Genomic DNA, 12040 nt, shown 5'->3' on the forward strand with positions numbered 1-12040 from the left:
AGCCAATTGCAAGCAGCGATGACCCACACACTGTGGTGGATCGAGGGACCAATTTTCTTTTTGAAGGGATTATTAGCCCCGGAAAGCGATCCGCCAATGGACTAACAACCGGGTTCCCGCTTACTGCTGGTAAACAGAGGCGAGTGTCTGTGTCTGTGTGTCTGTGTCTGTGTGTCTGTGTGTGTGTGTGTGTGTGGGGGTGAGTAAGAAAACTTTCGCCCTGACCTGACCCGCCCGGGAATCGAACCCGGGTCCTCTCGCTTGCGAGTCGAGGAGTCTAACCCCTGAGCTACGGGGATCTCCACAGTGTTAAGTATTGCAAATAGGTCCTGGAAGGGCAGACCAGTCACTCGGGGCATTTAACTCCCGGGCGGATCGCTGGCTTGGATGCTCTTAAGCACGGTGATGGGTTGCGGTACAGCTCCTGATCACGTCTTCGAGACGTCTCAAAGCGCTTCGCAGAATAGACTGTAAAAGTGTAGTGACTGCGTACTTTGTGGGCGAAACGCTGCGTGGCGTGTGATAAGGCACTCCATCAAATGCAGGGATTATTATTATTATTATCATCATCATCATCAACGCATTAGGGGAAGGAGACACTAGAATTAGAGACGTAGCGACATATAATGTGAAACCAGAGCGCAGATGGCAGTCGAGTGGAATCTTGTAGCTCAGGGGTTAGACCCCCCCTCGCCTCGCAAGCCGGAGTGGACCCCGGGTTCGATTCCCGGGCGGGTCAGGAAGGGGCGAAACCTTAGGCAAGTTTCCTTACTCCACACACACACACACACTCACACACACACACACACACACACACGCTCACACGCCTCTGTTTACTTAGCAGTAAGTCATTAATCCCTCTCAAACTCCCCTCTAACCCCCGGAAAAGCGATCCGCCAATCGACTAACAACTGGGTTCCTACTCACTGCCGAGTAAACAGAAGGCGCGTGTGTGTGTGCGTGCGTGTGTGTGTGTGTATGTGTGTGTGTTTCGCCCCGACCTGTCCTGCCCGGGAATCGAACCCGGGTCCTCTCAAAATCCCTCCTGCTTTAAGATTCCCAGCCAAGGACACACACACGCACACACACACACACACGCGCACACACACACGCACACACACACGCGCGCACACGCGCACACACACACACGCGCGCACACACACAAAATGTTGCCTGTGACCGAGGTTGAGCCGGAAGGCGAAAACAGAACTTTACTTTGGGGAAGTTCCCGAAAGAGCAAATCACACGATCGCTGGTAATTTCGGACGTGTTCTCATAAGCGCTGGGACTACGGCGCTGCGTTGGCTGTTTCTTTCGAGCCAGAGATCTGTCGAAATCTGTGGTTTCCCGTTTTATGCCAAACACTTGAATTTTTTACCCTCCCCATCCCCCCCTCACCCCCAACTTCACCCAACTTCACCCAAAGGACTTGCGACACTCTCTCTCTCTCTCTACCTTGTATACCTTGTATACTTTGCTCTCCTCATGTCTGTCTCCTCCACCCCATCCCACAATTTTTTTGGGGGTTGTGGGGTGGTGGTGGGGAGGGGAGGGGGGTGGGGTCAACCGGGTGGGTGTCTGACACACGTGGAAACCCATCACCGTTGCTTAACAGGTCTCCAAACCAAACCAAACTGAGAACTCGCTGCCTCCCACCAACACATGGAATCCGCAGGGATAGATCGTCGGAATGGAAGGCGTTCTCTCTCTCTCTCTCTCTCCCTCTCTCTCTCCCTCTCTCTCTCCCGGGAGGGATCGCCCCCTCCTTACCTAATTCCGGAGAGTATTAGGCGCAGGTTGGCCAGAGCCAAGGCTTTTGGGGGGAGCCCAGAGTGTGCGTTGGGGGCAACTGTAAGGATTGCTATCAGGAGTGGTAGTGTAAAGGAGCATTTACAGTGTGTTCTGTGAGACGTCTCGAAGACGTGATAAGGCACTACATCAAATGCAAGGATTATTATTCTTCTTATTATTATGAAACTCAGTCAGTTCAGTTTTCTTTTTAAATTCATCATCATAATAATCCTTGTATTCGACACAGCGCCTCATCACGGCTTCGAGGCGTCTCAAAGCGCTTCACAGGATACGCTGTAAAGCGAACCGACTGCACATTTTGTGGGCGAAACGCGGCAGCCGATTGCACACAGCACTTGTTATGTTCATACCAGATTGTGGTTGGCTTTTACACCTGATGATTCATTGCTCTGTTCTGTTCACCCCCCCCCACACACACACACTCCCCCCCACACACACCCCCCACACGCACTCACCCACACCTCTCTTTATGCCTCCAATCGAACTAACGTTCCGCCCTCTATGAACCTCATACAGTCTGTGTCCGTCTCTGTGCTCGCGCTCACCTCCAGGACAAAGTTAGAAGGAGACGGACGGAGAGGACGGGATAGGAACAGTGGCTCCACCATGGCCCCGGATCAGGAGAAGTCAGAGAGAGCAGGTAACCCCGAGTGCCTCCACCACGACAACAGCAACTTGCATTTTACACTGCGTCCCCTTCACGTGGGGCGGTGTCGCGGAGCGCTGGACAGTGGCGGAGTCTGACCCCGAGCCCGGGGGAGAGAGGGAGGGAGGAAGGTGACCGTAAGCACCGTCAAAAAAGGAAGGTCTTTAGGTGGGATTTGAAAGGGGGAGAGGGAGGGGTCGAGGCGGAGGGATTGAGGGAGACAGGGACAGTGTTTCGGGGGGTAGTGCGGTGGCTGAAGGCACGGCGGAGGGAGCGCGGGGCGAACGGGGGCCGGAGCCGGCCGAACGGAAGGATTTTGATTTCTCCGCCGTCTGCACCTTCTCTGCCTCTCGTTCACTCGTCCTTTTCCGTCTCTTGAAGGTGATGTGGAGCTCCGTCAGATTCAGTTTATCACAGATCAGGAGCAGAGAGAGTCAACGGGTAAACAGTGTGACAGTCAGGGCTCTGTCCATCAGTGTCAGCCAGTGTGTGCGTGTGCACGCGTGTCTGTCTGTGCTTGTGTGTCTGTGCGTCTGTGTGTGTGCCTGTGTCTGTCTGTCTGTCTGTCTGTCTATGTCTCTGTCTCTGTCTGTTTCTGTCTGTGTTTGTCTGTGTCTGTCTTTCTCTGTCTCGGTTTCTGTCTGTGTCTTTCTGTGTCTGTGTCTGTGTCTGTGTCTCTGTCTGTATTCTTTTGGGAGAAATACTAATCGCGATGTTGAGACGTCTCAAAGCGCTTCACGGGATCCGCTGTAAAGCGGTTTGACGGTGCTGTGTAGTCTTTGTCTGGCATTCAGCCCAACAGAAGGTGTTGCAACCAACATTCTTCCCTGTTTGATGTCAAACATCTTCTCCGTTTCAGACACTGCCATCTCCGTTACTTAACCCTGGTGTTTCCCAACGTGTTCCCTTCGCTCGCCCAACACTTGCCAACTCCACGTCGCCCCACCCTACCTGCCCCACCACGGGCTTTCAGTCAGAGAGCACCAGCGCAGACACCAGAGAGAGAGAGAGAGAGAGGGAGAGAGAACAGGGAAAGGGGGTTAGAGTAGAGGGAGACAGACACACGATGTCCTTCATCTGATAGGATTCAAACAAAGAAAAATTTCACTGGGAGCAGTTGATAACAATAATAATAATGATAATAATAATAATAAAATGATCACACACACACATCTGCCTGTAACCAACCTCTCTGCCTCACCCTTTGGAACTCCATCCCACAGTCCCTCCCTCCCTCCCTCCTTCCCTCTTTCGCTCCCTCCTTCCCTCTTTCGCCTCCTTCAAGGCCCGTCTCAAGACCCTCCTCTTCGACCCACAGCAACCTTCGCCCCCCCCCCTCCCCCAATGCCCACCCTGATCCCCACCCTCAGCTCGGGTCCAAATCCCTGACTGTCCAGCCCAGCGCCTCGGGACGTCCTCCCGACGTGAAAGGGGCCGTGTAAATGTGATGCCTCGTTATCGTCGTCGTCGTTGTTGTTGTTTTGCAGACGGAGCCCCCAATCTCATCGACACGACAAAGAACAGCGGCATCCGAACAATGACGATGTCTCCCCCGCCCCCGGAGTTGGTGTTCCACACCTATTTGGACGAAAAAATCCAAATCCCAAACAACGACTCGGTAAACCCTTAAAACACCATCAACAATAATCCGCGCAATTGACCCCGGCGCTCGATCCCGTCTCCGAGACGCTTCGCCGGACACGCTGTAAAGCGTAGTGACTGCGCGTTTTGGGGGCGGAACGCGGCAGCCGATAGCCCCCCAGCGACCGTCCGTTTCCCCCCCACCTCCACCCACAAACAGTCGTGGGTTGAGTGACACAATATTCGGCGGCATAAACAATACCAGAAACATATTATAACACTTACGGGCTATGGAGGAGGGAGGGGTGTGGGGTGGGGGTGGGGGTGGGGGGGTGGTGGGGGCGCGGATGTGGACCCTAAGTCACCCGTGTTGTTTTGGTTTGTTTCGGCTTTTCTCGGCGTTCAGAGTCGGTTTAGCTTTCGGAAGCTCTGGGCGTTTACGGGACCCGGGTTTCTGATGAGCATCGCCTACCTGGACCCCGGGAACATCGAGTCCGACCTGCAGTCGGGAGCCGTGGCGGGGTTTAAGGTACGTCTTAGAACGCCTCCGCATCGCTGCACAAATGGTGGGGTGGTGGTGGGGGGTGCGGTCTCCAGGAGGGTCTGCAGTATTCCAGGGCGCTCACTGAAGCGAACCACTCCACCGGGCGATAAGTCGTCAGCGTCAACTGCAAACAGTTTGTCCGTCTTCGCCTCAGATTCTCTGGGTCCTGCTGTTGGCCACCGTCCTGGGGCTGTTGTTGCAGCGACTCTCTGCCCGGTTGGGGGTTGTGACTGGGATGCAGCTGGCCGAGGTGTGCTACCAGCGATACGCCAAGGTAAGTGCCGGCGCAGCTCGTCAAACGCCCACCCGGGTCGTCCCGGAGCGCTTTGAGGAGGTGAGGGAGGGAGGGAAGGAGGGAGGAGGCACGGTCGAAGAGGAAAGGTCTTCAGGCGTGATCTAAAAGTGGGGAAGGAGGGAGGGGGTGAGGCGGGGGGATTTCGGGGAGAGATTTCCAAAGCTTCGGGGCGTAGGGGCCTGAGCACACACGGGCTCTGGAGTCCCTGTGGCTCAGGGGTTAGATCCCCTCGCCTCGCAAGCGAGAGGACCCGGGTTCGCTTCTCGGGCGGGTTAGGACAGGGAGAAACCTTAGGCAAGTTTCCTTACCCCCCCCACCCCCCCCCCCCCACCCCCACACACACCTCTGTTTACCAGCAGTAGGTAGGAACCCAGTTGTTAGTCGATTGGCGGATCACGTTACGGGGATTATAATCCCTCCAAAGTAAATAAATAATGATATTTGGTCACTCAATCCACGGCTGTTTGTGGGGACGCTGCTGTGCGCAATTGGCTGCTGCGTTTCGCCCACAAAATATACAGTCACTACACTTTACAGTATATCCTATGATATAACGCACCATCACACCATCACACCATCACACCACACTGGTGCTATATCTAATGCAAGGATGATTAATATTATTATAATGATTATTATTATTTAAATGTCTGCTTTGGGGAGCGAAATGAGACTGAAAGGATCGCTCTTAAAGGGGCCAGCGCGGAACAGGATGTGCCGAATGGCCTCCTTCCGTGCGGTACAATGTCAAGCGTTCCGGGGCGCTAACCCTCGTGAAGGGCGCTATGTAAATGCAAGTTGTTGTCTATGGTTTCCATGGTTTCAGGCTCCCCGAATCCTCCTGTGGTTGATGGTGGAGTTGGCCATCATTGGCTCAGACATGCAGGAGGTCATAGGATCAGCAATCGCTATTAATCTCCTGTCTGTTGGAAGGTAAAGGACTATTCTTACCGCCCCCCCCCACCCCCAACCACCCCCCACCACCTCCTACAGTCCAGAGCCCGGAGAACCACTTCACTGTCACAGTTAAAAGAATATTGGCGAAGAGAAGGGAGTTCCTCTCTCTCTCTATTTCTCTCTCTCTCTCTTTCTCTCTCGCAGTGTCCAGGCCAACAATCACACCCCACCCCAAACATAATTGGTCACTCACTTTTTTGGGGGGTCACGCGCGCAGAAACCCATCGCCATCAGCAGCGAGCGCCCTGGGACAGCGCGGCCCCTCCTGGCTGTTTGCGGGACATTGCCGTGCGCAAATTGGCGAGGGAAGGAACAAGATTCGCTGTGAAGTGTAGTGACTGTGTATTTTTTTAGTCTGCGGATGCCCAGTATAAACAGGAGAGGGCGTTGGAGATCTTCCTAATGTTTCTTGTTCCCCGTGCTCAGGATCCCTCTCTGGGCTGGAGTGCTGATCACAATCGCAGACACCTTTTTCTTCCTGTTTTTGGACAAATACGGTATGTTTCGGCCATTATCTTTTGCCGTCGACACTTTCAATGTTAATTTTATTTTGTGTCGGACACACACACACACACACACACGGAAACCCGTCACCGTCGCTTAAGAGTCTCCAAACCCAACTGAGAATTCCAGACCTCCCGTCCACACCTGGAAACCCCAGAGAGCGGTGGTTGGGATGGAATGCGCTCTCTCTCTCTCTCTCTCTCTCTCTCTCTCCCCCTGGAGGGACGCCGCCCGCTTACCTAATTCCGGAGAGTATTAGGCGCAGGTTGGCGAGAGCCAAGGGTTGGGGGGGAGTGGGGGGAGACCCCAGAGTGTGCGTTGGGGGTAACTGCTGGAGTCTAAACCCACACGTAGCTCGGCCACTGACCGAGAGAGAGAGAGCGCTGTCTGGCCAAGCTTTCCCGCTGCTTGTCCAGCTGGGACCACCCTCCCCGCTAGTTAGTTTAGTTAGTTAGTTAGTGCTTTGGCTGCGGGGTTAACGGGAGCTGAGGGGGAGGATTCGCTGCTCAGTGCGAGGGCGCCATCAGCATCGCTTGATTTATGTCTAACAGGAACGCTTTCTTTCACAGGTTTGAGGAAGTTGGAAGCCTTTTTTGGGCTCCTTATAACAGCCATGGCTGTGACATTCGGTTACGAGGTGAGCCATTTCAAGCGCTGTGGGTCGCTACCCTGCCTGGAGGGCGCTATATAAATGCACGTTGTTGTTGCTATTGTTGTTGTTGTTGTTATATGTCGCCCCAGTCAGTCCGTGCCAGGGTATACGTTCCACCACTCTTTCAATTCCCCTCACCCACATCCTTCTATTCCATCATATGGAGTCTCACACCCTCTCCCCCCACCCCACCCCACCCTCTCGCCCCACCCCACCCCACCCTCTCCCCCCCACCCTCACCTCCTTCAAACACCTGTCTCAAAACCCTCCTCTTCAACCGTGCCTTTGGTCACCCTCTTGCTCCATCCCCCCCATCCCCACCCCCCAACACCGCCTTCCCCCCTCCCCGATCCCGACCCCCAGCTCGGGTCCGAAACAGACTGTCCAGCGCCTCGGGACGTCCTCCAGTCCTGAGAGGCGCCGTGTTGCGCGTGTGATTGAGAGCCAAGGGGTCATCTCGCTTGCGAGACAAGAGCTCCAACCGCGACGTAAAGGACAGGTTGTGGTGATTATTGTCCCCTTCTCCGCAGTACGTGACGGTGCAGCCGAACCAGGGGAAGCTGCTGAAGGGAATGTTTGTCCCGAGCTGCGAGGGCTGTGGGCCTCAGCAACTGCAACAGGCAGTGGGCATCGTGGGAGCCGTCATCATGCCCCACAACATCTACCTGTACTCCGCGCTCGTCAAAGTCAGTGCCTCTTCTCTCTCTCTCTCCCCCCCCCTGGTCTCCTGGCCGACAAGCCCCAGCACGCTCCCCCCACCCCACTAAATTTGGTCGCTCGCTGCACCGCCCGTTTCTCCCACAAAACGCACAGTCGCTCCAGTTTACGGCGTATCCCGTGCAGCGCTCTGAGGCGTCTCGACGGCGTGATGGGGCGCTGTGTCGAACGCGAGGATTGTTATCATTATTATATTATGATCATCGTCGTTATTATCAAGCTCTCCGGGGACCCCACCCCACCCCACCTCGCGCGAGGGGCAATCGATGCCAGTTGTTGTCGCTATTGAAGGGGGCAGAGGGGGTAGACCTGAGCGAGTCGCTCTGCCCTGAACGGATCTCCCCGTTGTTCCCAGTCCAGGGAGGTGAACCGAACAAAGAGGCAAGAAGTCAGAGAAGCAAATCGCTATTTCTTCATCGAAGCCTGCATCGCCCTCTTCGTCTCCTTCCTCATCAACGTCTTCATCGTGGCCGTGTTTGCCGAAGCGTTCTACGAGCAGACAAACGAGGAAGTGGTGAGTCGGGCCGGACTCGTTCACTCCCCCGCCCACACCCCACCCCACCCACCCTCCACATTCTGCCCCCGCCCTTCGGAACTCCATCCCCCAGTCCCTCGCCTCGCCCCCACCCCACCTCCCTCGCCTCCTTCGAGGCCCGACTCGAGACCCTCCTCTCTGACCAATGGTGCCTTCGACCACCCTCTTACTCCCACCACCCTCCCTGCCCCTCGCCCCTCCTGACGTGGAAAGCGCTGTGTAAATGTAATTGTTGTTGTTCCAGCGTAGTATCATATATATATTATCCTATATGGAGTCCGGGGGGTTAGAGCGAGAGGACCCGGGTTCGATTCCCGGGCGGGACACGACAGGGCAAAATCTTAAGCAAGTTTCCTTACTCCACACACACACACACACCCACACACACCCACACCCACACCCACACACACACCCACCCACCCACACACACACACACACCCACCCACACACACACACACGCGCGCGCCTGTGTTTACCAGCGGTAAGTAGGAACCCGGTTGTTAGTCGATTGGCGGATCGCTTTTCCGGGGGTAACAATCCCTCCAAAAAAGGGGATTTCAGCTTAGACAGTGTGACCTGAGGTGTGTGGGGTTGGGGTCTTGAGCCCGAGGCCAGAGAGTTGCCACTGGGCCCAATCTGACGACGTCTCTATCACTAATTTCCTCTTCTCTTCGTCTTGTAGTACGAAGTGTGCGCCAATAACAGCCGGCAGCACGCACATCTCTTCCCGCTCAACAACGAGACCTTGGAGGTTGATATTTACAAAGGGGTGAGTACAAGCCAAACGCAACAGATACCCTACCGGCTCACACACCACCCCTCGACCACACACCCACCCACACACACACACACACCAGCCACCTCCCCCCACCGCCCCGCACCTCTTCATCGAACCAGCTCACGCCTTCTGTGTGTCCCTTGTCCCCTTCGCTCCACCATCAGCGGCCATTTTGCGGCCGACTGGATCCCTGGCTGTCCGGGATGTCCTTGGGACATCCTCCTGAAGACGTGAAAGACGCTATACACGTGTTGATTTGTTGTTGTTGTTAGTTAGTTAGTTTGTTAGTTGATCGGTCGATCGCTTTCCGGGGATAACAAAAACCCCTCCAAAGAAAAAAAAAATGACCTTAAAACGTGGTCAGCCCAACCCACGGCTGTTTGTGGGGAACGTCGCTGCGCGCAATTGGCTGCCGCGTTTCGCCCGCAAGACACACAGTCACTACTCTTGACAAGATATTCAGTGAAGCGCTTCGAGACGTCTCAACGACCCGATGAGGCGCTGTATCAAGTGCAAGGGTTAATATTATGACGATGATGACGATGATGATGATGGAGGTGAACGCACCCAGGAAGCTATGAAACTGACATCCGCCTTGCCCCCCCCCCCACCCACCCCGCTCTGCCCTTTACCACGGCCCTCCCGCCAAAGACCTTCCTCTTCGACCGTACTTATGGCACCTCCCCCCCCAACCCGCACCCCCCCCCCACCTGAGGCCCTGCCCTGCATGGAGGGCACAGTAAATAAAGTCGTTGTCGTTGACGTTGGTGTTGTGTGTGTGCCCTACAGGGGGTTGTGTTGGGTTGTTTCTTCGGTCCGGCCACCCTCTACATCTGGGCCATTGGAATCCTGGCTGCGGGGCAGAGTTCGACCATGACAGGGACGTACACAGGCCAGTTCGTCATGGAGGTAATCCAAGTTACCTCTGTGGCGTTGTTGAGAACACACACACACACACGCACGCACGCACACACAGGTGAAGGGTCATCTACACACGCACACACTACACACATACACACACTACACACACATCAACGTTCAGAGAGTAAGTGGAGAGTAAGTGGGTCGCTGTGTCAAAATAGCGTGAGGCGGTGAATAAACAAGGCCACAGATCCCACACTAAACTCCGACCCCTTCCGCCCCCCCCCCCGCCCTCCCCCCGCCCCCACACACACACCCCTAACACACCAGCCCCTCGCCAAGCTCCACTGGTTCCCCATCACCAACTGGATTGACTGTCAAGCTCCTCTCACACTCGTCCGCAAATCCCTTCACTCCCTGGCACCTCCCTCCCTCCCCGATCGACCTGCTTACCCCACTCCCACCTACCCCACCGCCCCCCCCCCCCCCCCACCCAACCCAACACCTGCTGCCTCCGCTCGACTGGCTCCCTCCGTCCTCCTGCTCGCCCCTCGTCCCCTCCGCTCCAGCGTCGCGGGGGCCGGGCTTTCGAGCCGCTACGCCCCGAAACTCGGTCACGCTTTCCCCCCAATCCCTCCCTCCCTCCTCCTCCTCCCCTCCCCCCCCCCCTCCCCTTCCTTCCCCTCTTGTAGGTCACGACTGAAGATCTTCCTCTCTTCCTCTCGTTTGCTTTCCCAGGGTTTCCTGAATCTAAAGTGGTCTCGTTTCGCGAGGGTGGTCTTCACTCGGACCATTGCGATTATCCCCACTTTACTGATCGCCATTTTCCAGGACGTCGAGACCTTGACAGGAATGAATGATTTCCTGAACGTGCTGATGAGTTTACAGGTCACCAGGGCTTCGGCGTCAGACAGGAATAAATAAGCTACAAATAAATTAATAATATTAATAATTAGTAGTAGTATTAATAGTTAAGAGCACGGAGCCTGGCTCCAAATTTAATGTATAATGATAAGATAATAACAATAAAATTAGTAGTAATTATCATAACAATAATAATAATATAGGATTTCTTCTTTCTTCTTTCCAGCTTCCATTTGCATTAATTCCAATATTAACCTTCACGAGTCTGGGGTCACTGATGCAGGAATTTGTCAATGGTCTGTAAGTAATAATCTTCTTATTTTTGTTATTTAATAATAATGATAATAATAATAATCCTTGCGATTGACACAGAGCCTTATCACGTCTTCGAGACGTCGCTACCCTTTACAGTGTATCCTGTGAAGCGCTTTGAGACGTCTCGAAGGCGTGAGAAGGCGCCGGGTCAAGTTATTACTTGTACTATTATCCTTAAAAACATTATTTATTTGTAACAATAATAGGATTATTATTATTATTAATACAATTGCGATTATTGCGCGAGTGGCAGATGCGGTCGCACACAAAGGATCCTTTACTCTCCTGATCCTTCGCAGGGTATCGAAGATATTCGGAGCTGCCATCATCCTTCTCATCCTTTCCATCAACCTGTACTTCGTGATCGATTACGTGATCAACCTGGGGCTCCCGGTCGTCTATGCGGTCGCTGGGATCCTTGGACTCATGTACGTGGGCTTTGTACTGTACCTGGTGAGTTCCCGGCACTGACCTCTGTCTCCGTAACAACAACAACAACGCCCCCCCAAACCCCCCCCCACCCACCACACACCCTCCCCTCCCCTTCCGGTCCCAACCACCAGCTCAGGTCCAAATCCCTGACCATCCAACCCCTTAGGATGTCCTCCCGACGGGCGCCGCTGAATGATCGAATCCTACAGCGCAGAAGGAGGCCATTCGGCCCATCTTGCCCGCGCCCGCCCCGCTCTTACCCCAACTAGTCCCACTCACTCACCCCGCTCTTACCCCCAAAGCCCTGCACATTTTGTCCGTCTCCAGAACCTTTTGAGCCAGAAAATGCACAGTCACTGCACCTTTGAGACGTCTTGACAAGGTGACACGGTGCTAAATCAAATGCAAGGATTATTATTATTATCATTACCAGTGTTGTTACCACTACTATTACCTATCCAATTCCCTCTTGAAAGCTGCCATCGAATCGGCCTCCACTTGCAGCGTGAAAGGCGCTGCGCTGTGCAAACATAACTTGTTGTTGTCG

The 12040-nt window shown here is 54.5% G+C and overlaps 1 protein-coding gene across 1 annotated transcript; it reads left to right on the plus strand.

The window, feature by feature from the left end:
* The first annotated feature begins 4761 nt into the window (after positions 1–4761).
* LOC103173957 (natural resistance-associated macrophage protein 2-like) lies at positions 4762–11574 on the plus strand. The gene is made up of 11 exons (XM_042344220.1): positions 4762–4857; positions 5705–5811; positions 6262–6332; positions 6909–6976; positions 7522–7677; positions 8064–8222; positions 8926–9012; positions 9811–9930; positions 10621–10770; positions 10973–11046; positions 11361–11574. The coding sequence occupies exons 1-11, from the start codon at positions 4819–4821 to the stop codon at positions 11530–11532; spliced, it is 1203 nt and encodes a 400-aa protein (XP_042200154.1). The 5' UTR covers positions 4762–4818; the 3' UTR covers positions 11533–11574.
* The last annotated feature ends 466 nt before the right edge of the window (positions 11575–12040 follow it).

This window comes from Callorhinchus milii, unplaced genomic scaffold, assembly GCF_018977255.1.
Source record: "Callorhinchus milii isolate IMCB2004 unplaced genomic scaffold, IMCB_Cmil_1.0 Scaffold27, whole genome shotgun sequence".
NCBI lineage: Eukaryota > Metazoa > Chordata > Chondrichthyes > Chimaeriformes > Callorhinchidae > Callorhinchus > Callorhinchus milii.

Coding starts and splice junctions, on each gene's coding strand:
- LOC103173957 (XM_042344220.1), top strand. CDS start 4,819: ATGCAGCTGGCCGAGGTGTGCTACCAGCGATACGCCAAG. Junction 4,858..5,704: donor GCTACCAGCGATACGCCAAG/GTAAGTGCCGGC, acceptor CCATGGTTTCAG/GCTCCCCGAATCCTCCTGTG. Junction 6,333..6,908: donor CCTGTTTTTGGACAAATACG/GTATGTTTCGGC, acceptor TTTCTTTCACAG/GTTTGAGGAAGTTGGAAGCC.